Source organism: Cavia porcellus, unplaced genomic scaffold, assembly GCF_034190915.1.
Source record: "Cavia porcellus strain 051 isolate PalLab524CR breed Dunkin Hartley unplaced genomic scaffold, mCavPor4.1 scaffold_5, whole genome shotgun sequence".
Classification (NCBI taxonomy): Eukaryota; Metazoa; Chordata; class Mammalia; order Rodentia; family Caviidae; genus Cavia; species Cavia porcellus.
In genome coordinates this window covers 30,032,034-30,049,066 of record NW_026947488.1, presented here as the reverse complement: position 1 = coordinate 30,049,066, position 17,033 = coordinate 30,032,034, and the positions used below count along the sequence as shown (strand labels likewise).

General features: G+C 44.8%; 1 protein-coding gene across 5 annotated transcripts in view; it reads left to right on the top strand.

The window, feature by feature from the left end:
• The first annotated feature begins 402 nt into the window (after positions 1-402).
• CUNH20orf96 (chromosome unknown C20orf96 homolog) overlaps positions 403-17,033 on the top strand; it is a 38,067-nt gene continuing 21,436 nt past the window's right edge. For 3 of the 5 annotated variants that reach the window (XM_063248561.1, XM_063248562.1, XM_063248557.1), the window contains exons 1-2: positions 622-930; positions 2,008-2,160. In XM_063248561.1, the coding sequence (XP_063104631.1) occupies positions 2,136-2,160 (25 nt within the window). In that variant the 5' untranslated portion in view covers positions 622-930; positions 2,008-2,135. The other 2 variants (XM_063248559.1, XM_063248560.1) reach the window with 2 other exon arrangements.

The following is a 17,033-nucleotide window of genomic DNA, read 5'->3' as shown; positions in this document are numbered from 1 at the left end:
TTAGAGAGATGCTGAGGCACATTAAAGGACAAACAGACACATGTCCTGATTTGTATTCTCAGCCAACACGATGAATATTTATCAGGCTTTTATATGTGCAAGACCCAGGGCTAAAATGGTGGAGTTCCATCTGTGAGCAAAGGAGTTCAGGTTGCTCCTGAAGGGAGCTCAGTGTTGAGGGCAGAGGCAGATATCATCCAAACCATAGCACAAATACACAGACTGTACAGCTGCAGTAGCTGCAGAATGGCGGGCCCAGGGAGCTAGGGGAGCACATGACAGGGTCTGGTCTGGGAGATTTGTGTCTCTTGTTGGGAGGTGGTCTCAGAGCTGAACCTGGGCAGGGAAGGGTTAACCGCTGGGTTGGCTGGAGAGGGAGAGGTCTAATTCCAAGAATAGGAGCTGGAGCAGATGGGGAAGCCGCCAGGGCCAGGGGTGAGGCCTGAGCAAGAGGAGGCCCAGAGGAGGCCAGCAGGTCAGGCAGGGCTCACTGGGCCCAGGGAGGACACAATGGCTTTGAAGGTCTCTAAGCAGAGGAATATCCTGATTAAATTTCATTTTGGGGTCAGTCTCTCTGGACTGAAGGAGACTCAGCTCGGAGGCAGGGAGATCAGTGAGTTAGCTGCTGTGTAGTTTTTAAAATTTTGCCTTCAAAGTTCTTTTTATCCTCCCCACATCCCCCTGGGGCTCTAACCTAGGGGCCAGTGAGCTATAACCCCAGCCCTTTTACTTATTTATTTAGTGATAGTGGGGACTGAACTCAGGATCTTCTCATGGGCCTATTTCCCCAGCCTTTTTCATACATTTTTGTTTGTTTATTTATTTGTTTTAATTTTGAGACAGGGTCTTGCTAATGTGCTGAGCTGCCCAACAAGCAGGGTTTGAATTTGTGATCATCCTACCTCAGACTCAAGAGTGCTGGGATAAGAGGTATGCAGCATCATGCCTGACTAAAGATTTCTTTCTTTTTTTGGTGGGGGGCACCAGGTCTCACTATGTAGTGCAGGCTGACCTTAAACTCTCTTATGTAGCCCAGGCTGAGAGTTCTCTTTATTTATTTATTTATTTATTTATTTTTGTCTTTTTCGTTTTTATCGGTACCAGGGATCGAACTCATGACCGCCTGCTTGCAAGGTAGGCGCTTATGCCGCTGAGCTAAATCCCCACCCCCCACCCCGTCCTTTTTAAATTTTGAGACAGGATCTTGCTCAGTTGGTAGGGTTAGCCTTGAACTTACAAGACAAAAAAAAAAAAAAAAAAAAAGAAAGAAAGCCTTGAACTTACAATCCTTCTCCTTCAGCCTCCTGAATAGCTGAAGAACTGTTCTTTTTAACCACAATGTAGTGTTCCACTGTTTGGATGTGCCACAGCCTAACCAACCAGTCAATGTTGTATTCAGAGCTTTGTACTCTGAGTAATAGAGTACTAGAGATCCTGACAAATACTTCTAAATTTTTGTTTTATTTTCAGGGATCAAATCTTGCCAAACTCTTATGCATGCTAGACAAGTACTGTACCACTGAGCTATACCTCCCATGGTATACGCATCTTTGTGTACATATCCAAGTTTAACTATAGATTTATTTCCTATTAATAATATTGCTGTTAAAAGATTATGTGAATTGGGGCTGGGGATTTAGCTCAGCGACATAAGCACCTGCCTTGCAAGCAGGCGGTTGTGAGTTCGATCCTTGGTACCGATAAAAATGAAAAAGACAAAAAACAAACAAACAAAAAAAGATTATGTGAATTTAAAATTTTGATAAGGCAGTTCCAGTTTTCCAAAGAGGTCAGTCCGTGTTTTATTTTAAAACTCTGCACAGGGGCTGGGGATTTAGCTCAGCAGCATAAGCACCTGCCTTGCAAGCAGGCAGTTGTGAGTTCAATCCCTGGTACCGATAAAAAAGAAAAGACAAAAAAAAAAAAAAAAAAAAAAAAAAAAACCTCTGCACAGTTTGCATTCTCCTCCATAAAATATCTGTGTTTGCTTTTGTGTCCTTCCCTTAGCTATAACAACAAGCTGTACGGGTCCGGAACTGTGTGTGTTAGGAACTCGCCCCTGGCTTGTGTATTACTTTACACTCCTGCTGCCGTGAACTTCTGGCTGTTCTTTGTCAGCCACACGTGAACGTGACATGAAGGTGGAAAGGCACTCTGACAGTAAGTTTGGAAAGGAACCCAGGAACTGCTTGTGAAAGGAACTGGCTGCCAGGCTGAGTTCTGAGGACCAGAGAGCGTCCTGGGGGTGTGACAGGAGTCTCGTAGTCAGTGTTGGATTGGTATGCAGGAATACTGTGCTGTGGTTTGAGTGAGGGGTTAATGTAGTTCTTGTACAAACCTAGTTGTTTCCTGTGAAAACAGATGGTTATAAAAAGAGGAGCTTGGGCCTTGCATCTTTTAGGTCTCTGTCTCTGTCTCTCTCTCTGTCTGTCTTACACACACACACACACACACACACACACACACACACACACACACACAACACTCCTACCATGATGTCGTCTACCTTGAAGATCATCAGAGGCCAGATAGATGAGGCCAACTGTTTTTGGACTTTTAGCTTTCAACAGTGTGAGTGAAATAAACCTCTTTTCTCTAGAAAGTACTCACCCTCAGGTATTTTGATATAACATCAGACAATGGACTAGTACAAGGAAGATGATGTGCTCTATCTATCTCACAGAGGACCCTATTTTATTCAGGCCCATGGGACTCATCAGTACTGATCTTGACAGTTTACTTGATGTCAGTTTTACTTAAACTTTTGCAACCTTGAACACTGTTAGCTCCTCCCACTTGCAACCTTTCTCCTTTGATTGTGTGTCTCTACATTTTCTTGTTTACCTTCACCCTTTTTGGTTGCCCCTGTTGTCATTAAATCTTTTTCCATCAGTGACAGCTCTCAGTGTCAGGGTGCTTCACGTATGAATCTAGCTGGTGTAAGCATCTTCCCTTCTGTTTTCTCTCATTACTCATTAGGAGCATGTGAGAGAAATTTAGCAGGTCATATAAGCTTTTGCCTGAATCCCAGCATTCTGGGAGACTGAGGCAGAAGGATCACGTTTAACCCCAGCCTTGGCAAAAATGGGATGGGATGTGGTTCAGTACAAAAGTTCTAAGATCAATCTCCAGTACTGCCAAAAAAAAAAAAAAAAAAAAAAAAAAAAAAAAAAAACCCAAAAAGAAAAAAATCCACAACAGTATAGAAAGTATCAGGGTGTGTTATATATAAAGTAAATATTTTTTGCGGAAACTTGTTTCAGATGTAAATATAAATACACATATGAAATACGTATGACGATTGCAGTGTAAAATGTATATGTTACTGTGGGATGTGTTGAGATAGTTTGAAAGCCACTGCTGTGGGCCTCTTATTTATGTCTCAAACCCAAAACTCTCCAGAGAATTTAAGATCTATACGCACTTGTCTTAGTTACTTTTCTGGTTGCTGAAGCAAAATACCAAAGTTAAGGGAGTTTATTTAGTTCACAGTTTATACAGGTTTCAGTCTGTAATTGGCTGGCTCCAAGTTAGGGTGCCACATAGCAGAGGGGCAACAGTTCATAGTGGTGGAAGACAGTAACAGCAATGAGAGAGAGAGAGGGAAACTAAGCCTCTTTCTGCCCCTTTTATCTTAGCCAGACTGCTGGAATTAGAACGATGCCAATCTAATCATTGGAACGATCCAGCATTCACCTGCCCTTAATTCTGCTACATGAACCATGAATCAATCACAAATGAGATTCAGTTGCCTCTGAAATACTGTCCCTCCCACCCCGCCATGACTGCATGAGGCTTTGGGAGGGACCCTAAATCAAAACAGTATTCATTCTCCAAAAAGTATCCCAAATCAAATTTTATATAATCACTAGTTAATTAATTCTCTTTTTTCCGGTCTTAGAGATCAAGCCCAGTCTTTGCACTAGCTGCATCCCCAGCCCTTTGGTATTTTTTATTTTGAGATGGGGTGTTAGTTACTAAGTGGCTCAAGCTAAGCTTGAATTTGTGATTCTCCTGCCTCAGCTCCCAGAGTGCTGGGATTTCAGAGGTGCTCCCCACTAAGTCTAGCTCCCAAATGATGCTTTGAAAACACACCCCATGGGGCTAGAAGTGTAGTTTAGTAGCAGTGAACCTGCTTAGTATGGGCAAAGCCTTGGCTTGACCACCGGCATAACAAAAATAAAAACACACTCCAAATGATATTATTCACTTGCATAAAAATTGCTCAGTGGCTTCTCACTATTTTTAATCCCAAATTCCTACAGGCCAGAGGCTCCAGGACCTGTAGCCTCATCATGCACCCTCCCTCTCCCCACTGCACTGTGGATGGATCCCTGCAGACAGTGCACATCCTCACTTGGTCAGTGTGCTTTCCCATGCTGTGGATGACAGAAGGCTGAACCACCTCCCGGCTCCTCTGCAGTTTAGGGCTCCAGGAACTCCATGTACTTGCACAAGGTTTGGAAAGTGGAAGGCAGGAGAGAGATATGCCAGATAATTTAGACTGTTTTTACGAGTGACTAGGTGAGACCATGTGTGAACAACGTAAAATATACTTACACAAACTAAGATGGCTGTGAGGTCGTAAGTGATATAATCTGATGGGTCTGCCATCGTGGTCCACCATTGCTTAAAACATCATTTGGCACATGACTGCCTGTGGTGAGGACTAAACAGTCCCTAGCTTCATGGAGGTGAGACTAAGACTCAGCGTTTCACTGTCCTGGCAGAGGCATTGGCAGTCTCTTATTTATTTATTTATATCTTACCAGGAGTGCAGGCTGGCCTTGAATTTGTGATGATCCTCCTGCCTCAATCTCCCAAGTGCTCGGATTTCAGGCCTGGGTCACCACACCGGGCTCAGCAGTGCCTTTCTAATCCTAGCATCCTGTCTTTAGGTGGCAGCTTCAGTAATGTGTCCTTATACCTCCTGGCTGGTTTTTCTGAGAGGCAGTAGCTTCCCTGGTTCATTCTATCATATCCCAGAAATGACAAGTCCTTTCTTCAACATCTACAATGGTTTATTTCCATAAACACATTTCTTTTTTTGGTACCAGTAATCAAACTCACAAGTTTGCACTTGCCAGACAGGTACTTATGCCACTGAACTATATCCCTGGCCTGAGCAGTTTATTTCAAAACCTGCTCTGATACACTGGACTTCACTTTATTTCTTAGAATTAACCATGCTGGTAAGCAGGGATTTAGTGCAGTGGCAGAAGTGCCAGCCTGGCAAGCATGAGGTTGAGGTTGTGAGTTCAATCGCTGGTACACACACACACACACACACACACACACACACAATTAGCCATGTCTCCTCTTTTTCTTTCTTTCTTTTTTGGCACAGAGAATAAAACTCAGGACCTCATGCTTGCCAGGTTGCCTTCTCTTACTAGAGTTGATTTAACTCTTTTGCTTAGGTTAAGATTCTTAATTCCTATAACCCTTAAACTCCACCCCTCTCCACTAACTCCTGTATGCTTCCTTTTGATCTAGCTTTAAACATTTTGCAAGGAAAGTTATCTCTGGCATCTTAGGTTGGACCACATTTCCTTGTTAAACAGGAATTTCTCTCATAACTTTCTCTTTCTGTGGTACTGATACTGGAGACTGAACACAGGGCCTCTGCATACTAGGCAAGGGTTCCACCAATGAGCTACAAAGAGAGGTTCTCGCTGAGTTGCCCAGGCTGGCCTTGAACTTGTGACCCTCCTGCCTCCTAAATCGCTGGGACTAAGGGTGTGTGCCGCTGTTCCTGGCTGTGTATACTTCTTTCAATGCAGTATCACAGTCTGTGTTTACATAGTTGCCAGACTCTAGAATTAGAGCCCCGGGAACCAACTCTCCCCCATGCTGTACTGCCCTGGTGAGAAAGGACCCCTGCAGAGTTGGTGCTTCACGCACTGGCTGGAGGCGCTCAGATCTGGCCACATCTGTGCCCCTCAGCCAGCCTGCACACGCCGCCGTGTGCTCTGTTGCTTGGGTATCTCTCCCCTGCGAACCCCAGGCCTTGCTCATCCTGTGGGTTTCAGTCAACACTGTCTCTTCTAGAGGAAGCTTTATTTCCAGACATTTCTACACAGCGTGGTTTGTTTCTTCTCAGAACAAATATCTTATGTTGCTATGAAAACTGCTTTATTGCCTATATCTCAGCTATATGCGCGCTGTTACCCGTTGCTACCCGCGTGCCTAACCCAGCCTGGCTCCAATGGCCCCAGCAACCGTCTAGGGTTCTCTGCACGGTTTCCAAGAATGTTCACAGACAGGGAGGACTGTGACTTGGAAGCTCCTGAGCGGGGAGAGGAAGCTGGGGGAGGTTGGTGCTGCTGGGGCCCCTGGCTCAGTCCCTGGCCCGCCCGGGAGCGGATCCTGTGGGGGATGGGCAGGGAGACAGTTTCTTCCTCTCCCAGCTCGATCCTGGGGAGGGGGGCAGGGAGGGAAGGTTCCTTCCACCCTGGCGCCCTGGCTCGGGGCCAGCGCCAGCCCCGCGAAGGGGGCGGGGAGCTCCGTGTAGGCTGGTTTTCTCCCGGCCTCGGCCCCTAGCGCTGTTAGAGGGAGGGAGGCCCCTGGCAGAAGAGGGGTAAGGGGGGGGTTGGGGAAGATGGGAAGGAGGAAGCCCTCCCCCGTGTGTGTGTGTGTGTGTGTGTGTGTGTGTGTGTGTGTGTGTGTGTGTGGCTTAGGGATACTGAAAGGAAAAGGGGGAGTTGACTCCCAAAGATAGGAACCCCAAACCCTCCCAGGCCCCAACTCAGTTTAGCTCTCGAAGTATCAAGACCCTGAGCAGAAGAACCAAGACCGTTGGGAAATTTAACTTCTACCATCAGGTCATCTAACACTTGAGGGCTGCAAAGCCCTTCCAAAGTGTTGGTCGAGGGGCTGCAGAGCACTAAACCCTGTTCTGCCCACAATCCCAGCATCTGCAGGGCTGGTTTGGAGAAATGAGTCGGCGATCTGGGAAATTTCATGACACCCCCACCCCCACTCCTCACCCCAAGCTGGAAAAGATGGTATTTTGCGGGGGAGGGGTACCGGTGGAGTGCTTACAAGGCAGGCACTTATGCCACTGAGCTAAATCCCCAGCCCAAAGATGGTATTTTTTGAAAACCCAGCAATATGTTGCACATCTTATACCACCCTCTTTCCCACTGGTCTGTAATCTGAGGACAGGGTCATTCACAAAGAGGGTATCAAACCTGGCTGCCCATCTCAAATGCTTGGGATGCTAATACGAAATACTTAGCTCTGGGCATGATTCCTTGGACATGTGTTAAGGCTTAAAAACCCAAGTTTAAGGGCCTCTAAGTGACTCAGATGCATAGGTAACAATGTTGAAGAACCTGGTGCAAGAGGGTAGGTAGGTATTACATGTGGTCTGCAGGTGTGGGAAACGTGTTTGCAGGGTAAACAAATGGTGTGTAGGAGAGTACCATGAACTAGGTCTGTACAACCCTGTACTTGACACTCTGCAAGAAAATAGCACATTGCTTTAGCAATACAAAAGATAAATATTTATTCAGAACAAAACTTTTTTAACAATCGATTTTACATTCTAAGCCACAAGGAAATAGCAAAACATAAGCAAAGGAAAGACAAAAACTAAAAGCAGTGTACTGTCTTTTCTACTTTAATATGATAATACTTTAGTGGATGCATGTCCTCTTACTTGGTCTATTCCCAAGTACATTTTAGAGTTAACAACTGAATCCTGGGTTAAAACCACCATTCTCCTGAGAGTCAAGAGGCTGTAGATGAGTTCCAGCTAGCTGCTTCTCTAGGGTTCCTGGCTATTGAGGCTAAGGTGCGAATGTAAACCATGGTAGGTTTCTTTACCCAGGGGCATCTCCATTTCTCACCAGTGGCAATGCATGGGGAAGGGGAAGGCCTCCAAAGGACCTGGTGCTTTAGATGGGATAACCCAGGGAGCAATGAATATACCCTGGAGTTTGTTCCCTGTTCTCTTCCTTGTCTCCCAAGCACTGTATTCTGGAGCCCCTGGTGAACCTCCTTCTGCTCCCTCCCCCAGATGACGTCTCATCTTGGCTCTAGGTTCATCACTGTGGAGAGATCAGACTTCCTGGGCCCTCAAGTGTGAAGGAAATTGTCGTGAAGTGTGAGAGGTAGTGGGATGAGCACCAGGTTTGGGGTCAGGGGACTCTTCTATGGGCTAGCTCTGGTACCAGACAGCTTATGATTTTTGTCCCAGTCATTTAACCATTCTGGGTTTCATCTTCAGGAAGACCAAAAGACTAGCTTAAATCAACTCTCAGGTCCTTTCCTGCAAGAAAAGATTTCCAATATCATGATTCTCTGAAAAATGGCTTCTAAGCCACCAGAAGAGCTGTCACAAAGTCCAGGCATTTTTATGCCGTGCAAGAGAGGCCCTTGGACACCTTTCAGAGCTTATTGATTCAGATTTAAACACTTCTAACAACACTGGTTTCACAAATTCTCGGACCACATAGATTAGCAGCAGCAAATTAAAAGGGGACAGGAAAGAGTTGCAAAAGGTAGACACTGTGACAGAAGCCACAGTCAAGAATGTTTTCAATTCAACAAATACTGATGGAGTGCCTACCCTGTGCTGGGCCCCATACTTGGAGCTAGGCATGAAGGTGAGCAAGGCAGCCCATAAGATGCAATTCCAGGGAGAAGATAGGCTGTGGGAAGAGCCGTACAAAAAAAAAAATAAAAAGTAAAAACCCACATACAAAAATCAAAATGGGAGGGGCAGCATCTGCGCAATATAGTCTGGGTAGTCCTTACTGGTGACAATCACCAATTCAGAACACGCTGAAATGCAGTAAACTCGGTGTAAGAAGGCATAAACAGACATTTCTCATAGGTTTTTAAAAGATCTCCTTCAAAAACGATAAAAAATGGTTTTAAAAAAGTTTTGGCACTTAAGAGGGGTAAGCTGGCTGTGTGTCCACCCTGGCAGGCAGGCGAGGGGTTCAGTGCCCGGCCACGCCAGTGAGCTGAGCTGCCACGGAATTGTGCACTGCTTTGGGACACTGGGCAAAGGCATGCCCTCGCTTGCCACAGAGGTTGCACACGATGCCCTTCCGGCAGTAAGGGCTCAGGTGCCCCTCTTCTCCGCACCTGAAACACCTGTCCTGCGTGCAGCTGCCACTCATGTGGGTGCGGGAACCACATTTAAAGCATGTCTTGGGCTGCCCCTTGTACCAGCTGTAGCCCCTCTCAGCCCCCAGGAAGAAGGCTCCCGGCAGGTGCCTGACCCCACCCTCCCCCTGGCGCAGCTCGATCTCGCACTTGTATTCCCCGGTCCAGATCCCAAACCTATCGGTCACTTTCACGGGCACGGCCAGAACGTCGCAGTGGCGCTTGAGCCAGGTAACAATGTCTTCCACGTCCACTGTTTCGTTCCGGAAGAGAATGAAGAGGGTCTTCAGGCTGGACTTGCTCCGCCCCAGCACCACAAAGTTCTCCCAGCAGTCCTCCTGCTCGCGCTTCTCCTCGTAGACGCGGAGGAACAGAGCCAGTTTCTCCGCCGAGCGGAAGCTCACGTCGAACTCACGGCTGCCTGGGATCTGGATGACCGCGTAGATGTCGCTCGGGTCCATGCCGATGGAGCGCAGGATAAGCGCGCCTACCACGAAGTCCCGGGTCGGGCAGGCGCCCTCATCACCCTGGAAACAGATGCGCACGAGGAAGCGCCCCTTCCCCGCGCCGGTCGCGGGGGCCGCCGCTACTGCCTGCTCGTCGGGGAGCGGCCGCTCGCCCGCATCTTCGGCCTCCCCGGTCCGGGCGGGGGTCGCGATGGCCGCCGCCTCGGCCTTCTTCCTCCTGTTTGGCTCGGCAGCGCCCTTTTTCTTGCGGGAGTCTACCGCCTCGCCGGCCGGCTCTCTCCGACGGCCCTTCGGGTCCCCGCGGCCGGCTGGCGGAAAGTCGTCGAGGCCCGGCGCCGCCAGGCCCGCGGGGGCGCTGAGCCCGTTTCCCGCGCTCCCGCTGCTGCCTTCTTTCTCCCGCCGCGGTGGTCGCGGCTCGCGGAAGTCGCCCTTCTTCTCGGCCAGATTCTTCACCACCTGGGCCCAGCCCATCTTCTCGCGGGTGCCCTCCGCCTCCTCGCCCGGGGCCCCGGGCCGCGCTGGGGGCAGGAGCTGCGCCCGTCCCCGCATCCTGTCCTCCTCCGCGCCGCCGCCGGTGGCCATTTTACCTCCTTCCCAGCATCCTCCTCTCGTCCCGCAGCCAAACGGCGCCCATAGCGCCCGCCCGCCCGGAGCTCGGGGGTTTCGGGAGGTGGGTTTTTTTTTTTTTTTTGAAATTTGACTCTTCTCTCCCACCCCCCCTCCTCCCCCAGCAAAACTATTTATGCACGTCGCGGCGTGGCCCTGGTCAGCCGGAACCGTCCAGACCTTCGCTCGCGCTGCAAGCAGCCTTTCCCGCGCAGGGGAGGCTGCGACCGCCTAGTTCTCCTGGACGTGGCCGGCCGCGGGCGGTGCTCTGTGATTCATTCCAGCCAGCAGCCCTGCTCACAGCCCGCTGGAAAGACGGCAGGTTTCATAAAGCTGCCTTTCGTTTTGTTTTGTGCCTTGAAACAAACACGCACAAAAAGCCACATGTAGCTGTTCCTCTTAAAGCGTACCACTATGCTGTAATTTTTTTCCCCCAACGCTGGGTTATGAACATTTGGAAATATATACAAAGTTGAGTTTGTGAACCTTTCAGCATTTTTTTGTCGCTTACACTAACTTACTTAAACTTTTATCGTTAAAAGTGGTACTATGATGTACCTAATCGCACACCACCAGGAGCTGTCGGTTCTTATTTTTGATATTTTCCAAATAAGACGTGCCATTATTCTTAGGTTTCGAACATCCATTGTACCTATGATTACAATTGTATTGAGTGCTTTTGGGTGCAATTTGTAATGCATTGAGTGCTATTAGGTGCCATAAGCCCAGTACAGGCTTTCTTACCACAGACTCTTAGAACAAAGGTGCTGTAATTGTACAAATCCTAAGGCAGGATTTTTGAGACAGAAGTTAATTTACTTGGTAGTCCCACTTATGGATTATTTATGTTGTCAATTTTGCTTCTAACAGTTATGGATCAAAACTTCACATCAGGACTCCTTGCTAACTGGCAGATTCTTTGGCTAAAGTTACCATCCCTTGTCTGTGTCTCAGCTGGTGTTTGGGAGGCACTGATTAAATCTGGGCTTCTAAACCAGGTGTAGTAGAGCAGGCTTGTAATTGCAGTATTCAGGAAGCTGAGGCAGGAGGGTTGCTGCAAGTTTGAGGCCAACCTGGGCTACATAGGGAATTCAGGGGCAATCTGAACAATGAGACCTTGTCTCAACAAACCAGAACCAAAACTACAACAAAAATCTGGGTTTCCAGGAGTTGAAAGGAGGGGTTTAACACCGTAAGCTATAGCTTTTGTTTTCTTCAGCATATCTATGTACATTTCAGGAACCTTTAGTAACTTTTCCCCATCTAGTAAGCAAAAAGGTAGGTTGTAGAAGCTCAAGTTTGAATTTGGCTCCTTCAAGTCTTAGCCTGACATAATAGGCTAGTGAGCAGTTTTCATAACCTCAGCATGCTCAGCCATAGCAAGGGGATATTAATGTCCATCCCAGAGGACTGCTCTTAATGTCAACAACTTCAGACCACTTGTTAACCTATTTGTATTTTAATATCCACCCTCATAATCTCAAGGAGATCACCTACGCCAGTTTATTCCAGAATAGGTTCTTTTTTTCTTTTTTATTTTTTTGGGTGCTGGGGATCAAACCCATGACCTCACACTTCCAAGGCAGGCACTTATGCCACTTAGCTAAATCCCCAGCTCCAGAATAGGTTCTTAGGGAAGTTATTCTTCCTTTCCGCTAGTGTTGGATTCTTTTCTACTCTGACATTTAGAAGTGCTACCTAGCCTTTGGAGTTCTTGCCGGTAAGCACCATCTTTCTCTTTGCTCCAAATTCAGGTATGGGCCTCAGAGGAGCCCAAGTCCTCAACTCTTGTGCCTGTGGCACCTTGCAGATCTGTCACTATCCTAGGACACCCTTTCTTCCATCCTTTCTCTGGCAGAGTCCCACGATCATACTTGGAACTTCACAGTTACCAGAAGCATGTCTTAGATTCACACCTCTGTTCTTGCTTGCCTATTAAGGTCCTCCCAGTGGCAGGGTATTCACAAAAGTGCACAGAATCTGTGGAGTTTAATAGTCATGTATGTTTAACCCATGTAACTATTACACAATCAAATATCTACAAGGATTAAAGTGAGAGCCCACTGGGGCCAGATCTTCCTTTTTTTTTTTTTCTTTTTTGAGACACAGGAGTTCGTTATACTGCATAGGCTGGACTTAATTTTATTTTGTTTTTGTCTTTTTCTTTTTATTGGGACCAGGGATTGAACTCACGACCACACACTTGCAACGCAGGCGCTTATGCCGCTGAGCTAAATCCCCAGCCCCTAGGCTGGACTTTAAACTCAAGTTACCCACTTGCCTTAGCCTCCCAATTATTAGGATTATAAGAACATACTACTGTGCTGGTTTCAAGTCTTTAAATTTTGAAAGAGGAACCTGAATAATCACTTCTTAATATTCTTTCAGTTGTATTTGGATCTGCCATATAAATTTTAAAACTAGCATACTAAGCTCAAGGAAACTATGGAATTATCCTTGGAGCCTAACTTTGCGGCATGGGAGCAAAACATTCTTTAGACTATTTCTATTGATGAATTAATAATTTTATTTGTTGTATTTTACGTATTTTATTTATCTATTTATTTATTGGTATCAGGGATTGAACTCACAACCTCATGCTTGCCCGGAAGGTACTTGTGCCACTGAGCTAAATCCCCGGCCCAATAATTTTAATCTTACGAGTTTTATTATATTAAGTGATTAGTGCTTAATAGGAAAAATTACAAAAATAAAGTATTGCTTTTTTAATGTTTCTTGAATGTTTATAAAAATTTTCAACATTGAGTTTGGTGTACAAAGTCTAAAAAAGAGCAGAAATAAATTCTTATCTGAATTACACTGAAAATACCAATAGTGCTCTACAAAAAAATGATAATTTTACTTCAATTATCACACCGAAGGGAGTCTTCACATATGGCAACAGCATTTTCCTTATACATGTATTAGTTATACTGACAGCACATGTATTTTGCTTTCCTGGTCTTTTTGTAGGACATGTAGTTGGTCTTGCTGTTTTGTCAGGAGGTTCTTACTACTATGCAAGTCTTCACATGTGAAAATTGTATATTCCATGCACAAGTATTGCTTATACCTCAAGCGTGTATGAGTTTCCTGTAGGGCACAGTTGACATCTTTTTGGTTTTCTTGTTGTCACAGTAAGTCTTTGGAATGCTGCACCTGCCTGTTCACCTGTCAGCACACCAGGATGTCCCACAATTTTTTTGCATATTTTTTTCTCTGTTATAAATGATCTCTTATGAGTTCCAGTCCCAATTTGCCAAGAATATGTTTCTGTGGTATTTTTCACTTGTTATTTTCTTTGTGAACTACCGAACAATTTATGGTATACCTGTTTAGGATCCAGTAAAACACAACCACTGGTCAGTGTTTTGTATTTCAGGCACCGTCATAGTTGTTGCAGGGCTCATCAAGAACATCTACTCTGCCTTTGGTTCTGTTGGCAGCAAGTTATCATTTCAGGTTTCCATTTTGTCAAAGTTTCCCATCAATATTTTCATCATGGTGCAGTGTTGATATCAGCAGTACCAGTTTGTTTTTCTTTGCCATAAATGAGGCCAATGTAAATCTTTCTGAAATCCAAACATTGTACTATACAGTTTTCTGTTTTGAAATTGCGACATTTCATTTGGAATTTCTGCTTTGTTTCTGTGTACAGTTCCTGTGCTCTGTTAACAAATGTGAGATCAATTGGAAACTGGTAAAGCAATTGTCATGTGTCACATTCTGATTAGTTTAGGAGATGGGAGTCACTAGTCTGTGTACAACTTCATTAAGTTTATTACTATATGAATAAGGACCTGATGGCTGAGTTCAAGGATAAATTTCTAAATTGAAAGCATAAAGCTTAGAATGGACAACAAGATATATTATGGTTGATTTTCCATTATCATGTTTTGAAGTCTTGTATTGCTTTCATTGTTTTGTTTTGATTAGCTTTATTCTGTTTTATTTTGTTTGATTTTGTTCTCTTTAAAATAAAAACAACCCAGAAAGCATAAGTCTTTGCATCTACAATGGCATACATTTTTATGCCCTCCCCGGCTTTGTCTTTTTGAGACAGGGTCTCGCTATGCAGTTCAGGGTGGCCTTAGACTCACCTTATAACCCAGGCTGGCCATAAACTTGCAGTGATTCTCCTGCCTCAGCCTCCCTAGTGCTGGAATTACAGGAGTGTGCCACCACGCCTGCATAAGTCTTTTTTTTTGGCACCAGGGATCGAACTCATGACCTCACACTTGCCAAGCATGCGTTTATCCTGCTGAGCTAAACCCAGCCCACATCCATAAGTCTTTGACATTCCTACGATCACTATGAGAAATCTGTGCTAAGTACAGTGGACCTATGAATGCTTTCAGTTCAGCTAGTGAGGTGTCAAATACATTTTTGAATCCAGCTGTTGTTGCATACAGAATGTTTTACTTGCATCTCAGCCTGCTGTATTTCACAGCATCTTGTAGCATTTTGTCTGTTATAATATCCAGCACTGAATGGCATTGTTGGCATTCTGCCCAATACAGTCACCCCTGCCAAGACCCCACTGTATTTTTGGACCTAGTTCTAACATTGGATTGTTCCATTTGGTTGTCTGATCATTTTGCAACATTTCAACTAGTCTAATATGTACTCAATGTCTGAATCAAGGAGGTCTGCATTGCCCGCATCAGTATCATCATCATCATCATCATCATCATCATCATCATCATCCATTCATACTACTCTTCTGTGATCAAAACATGTATTTTACCATAATGAATCATCTTCGTTGTCCATGCATGAGTGGTCTGATGATTCTCTTTTTATCTCCTCCAAAACTTGCAAATCTAGTTTTTCACATGCCATTTTACTGAATTGGACTACTTCTATCAGAAAAATTGAAAGAAATTAAAAAAAAAATCCTAGGATGGTGTGGGTGTATTGTACTCTCTGTGATGCTCAAGTAAATTTACACAAAAACTGTTCCATGGAACATGAGAGTGTTAATGCTGGTGTGACACTTTTGCACATGTGTACATACCTTGCCTTTCATTGTTCCAAGTGGGTAAAGCAAAGACTGTTTCCTGTATCCCTCAGGGAAAGGTACTGAGACTCACAGCTGGCTACTATTAAGATAAAGTAAAACTTGACAGAAAAGTAAAGGTGTGTCTGTGGTAACCTCTGTTATGCTTGAAGGAATTGAAATTGTACAGAAGTGACATTTTACTGGTGTTTTTCTTTTATTTTTGCAGAGTACTGGGGATCAAACTCAGAGGTGCTCTACCACAGAGCTATCTTTTAAAATTAGTTTTTCGTAGTACTGGAGATTGAACATAGGGCCTTTGCATTGAGTTATGTCCCCAGCCATGTTTTTAAATTTATTTTGAGACAGTGTCTTGCTAAGTCACTAAATTGCCCAGGCTGGGCTAAAAGTTGTAATTCTTCTCTCTCAACCTCCTGGAATATTGGGGTTATAGGCATGTGCCATCACACCCCACTTATTTTTTGAGGCAAGATCTTGTTTATTTGCATAGGCAGTACTCAAATTTGTGGTCCTCATGTTTAAGCCCCCTTCAGGGATGGGATTACTGACATGGTCCAGCACACCTGGCTAGAGTTGGTATTTTATAATAGGAAGTCTGAGGCCACATATGGCCCTGCAAGACTTCTTGTTTATTTAGGTCTTGTTTTATGATTTCAAAAATATTTTATAAGTTTCTCTTTAAAGTCACAATTTTGGGGAATTTATTCCATGGTACCAGGTGGTTTGATTGCTATTATAAGTGAAATTATAGAAATGTAAACCAGAATTACATATTGTTTGTTGTTGGTTAGAGTGAACACAGTTGAATTTTGTATATTGACCCTATATCTAGCAACAAAACTGAAATCTTCAAAACTTTCCAATGGATTTTAGAATCTACTTTCCTTTCTTTTTTTCTTCTTTCTTTCCTTCCCTCTTTCTTTCTTTCTTTCTTTCTTTCTTTCTTTCTGAGACAATGTCTCACTTTATAGTTCAGGTTGGCCTTGAACTCACTATGTAGCTCAGCCTGGCCAGGTTGTGCACATTAGGCAATGATTTTCCCGCTGGGCTCTGCCTCGGGGTCTCTTGCGTGGCCTCTTTGCTCTTTTATTCTGTCCTTAGTGCATTAGTTTCCATATGTGTCCCTCTGTAACTTTCTGCATTTTTAAAAATGTTATTTATTTATTTATTTTTTTAAAGCCAGTCAAATTTAGCAGTGGAGGGGTGGTATACCAACTTTAGTGACACTAATGTTAATAAGTTCTGATAACCCACTGTCATCGGACCAGTCACTTTCTGCATTTTTGAGACAAAGTTTTGTTATGTTGCCCACATTTGCCTTAAACTCAAAATCCTGCCGTCAACCTCTCAAGTGTCTGGGTTTATATACCTCCACAACTGACTCCCATTTTCAATTTTTACCTTTTTCTCTCAAATCTTTTTTTTTTGTTTTGTTTTGTTTTTTGACTTTTTGAGACTGGGTTTCACTGTGCAGTTCAGGCTGGCCTTAAACTCACTTTGTAACCCAGGCTGGCCTGGAAATCACAGCAATCCTCTTGCCTTAGCCTCCTGAGTGCTAGGACTACAGGCATGACCCTCTGCACCCAGCTCAGTACTTTCACATCTTTTTAAAGCCACTATCATATAAATTGCTTAGACTACGTCTGACTCAGGCATTATATTAGGAAAGATAATAGGACAAGCTGGGTGTTACGGAATTCACCTGTAGTCTCAGCTGGAATTGCTTGAGCCCAGGAGTTCAAGGCCAGCCTGGTCAGCACTGTGCCAAAAACCAGACCAAAGCAAAAAACAGGACAGGCAAATGTATGCAGGCTGGGCCT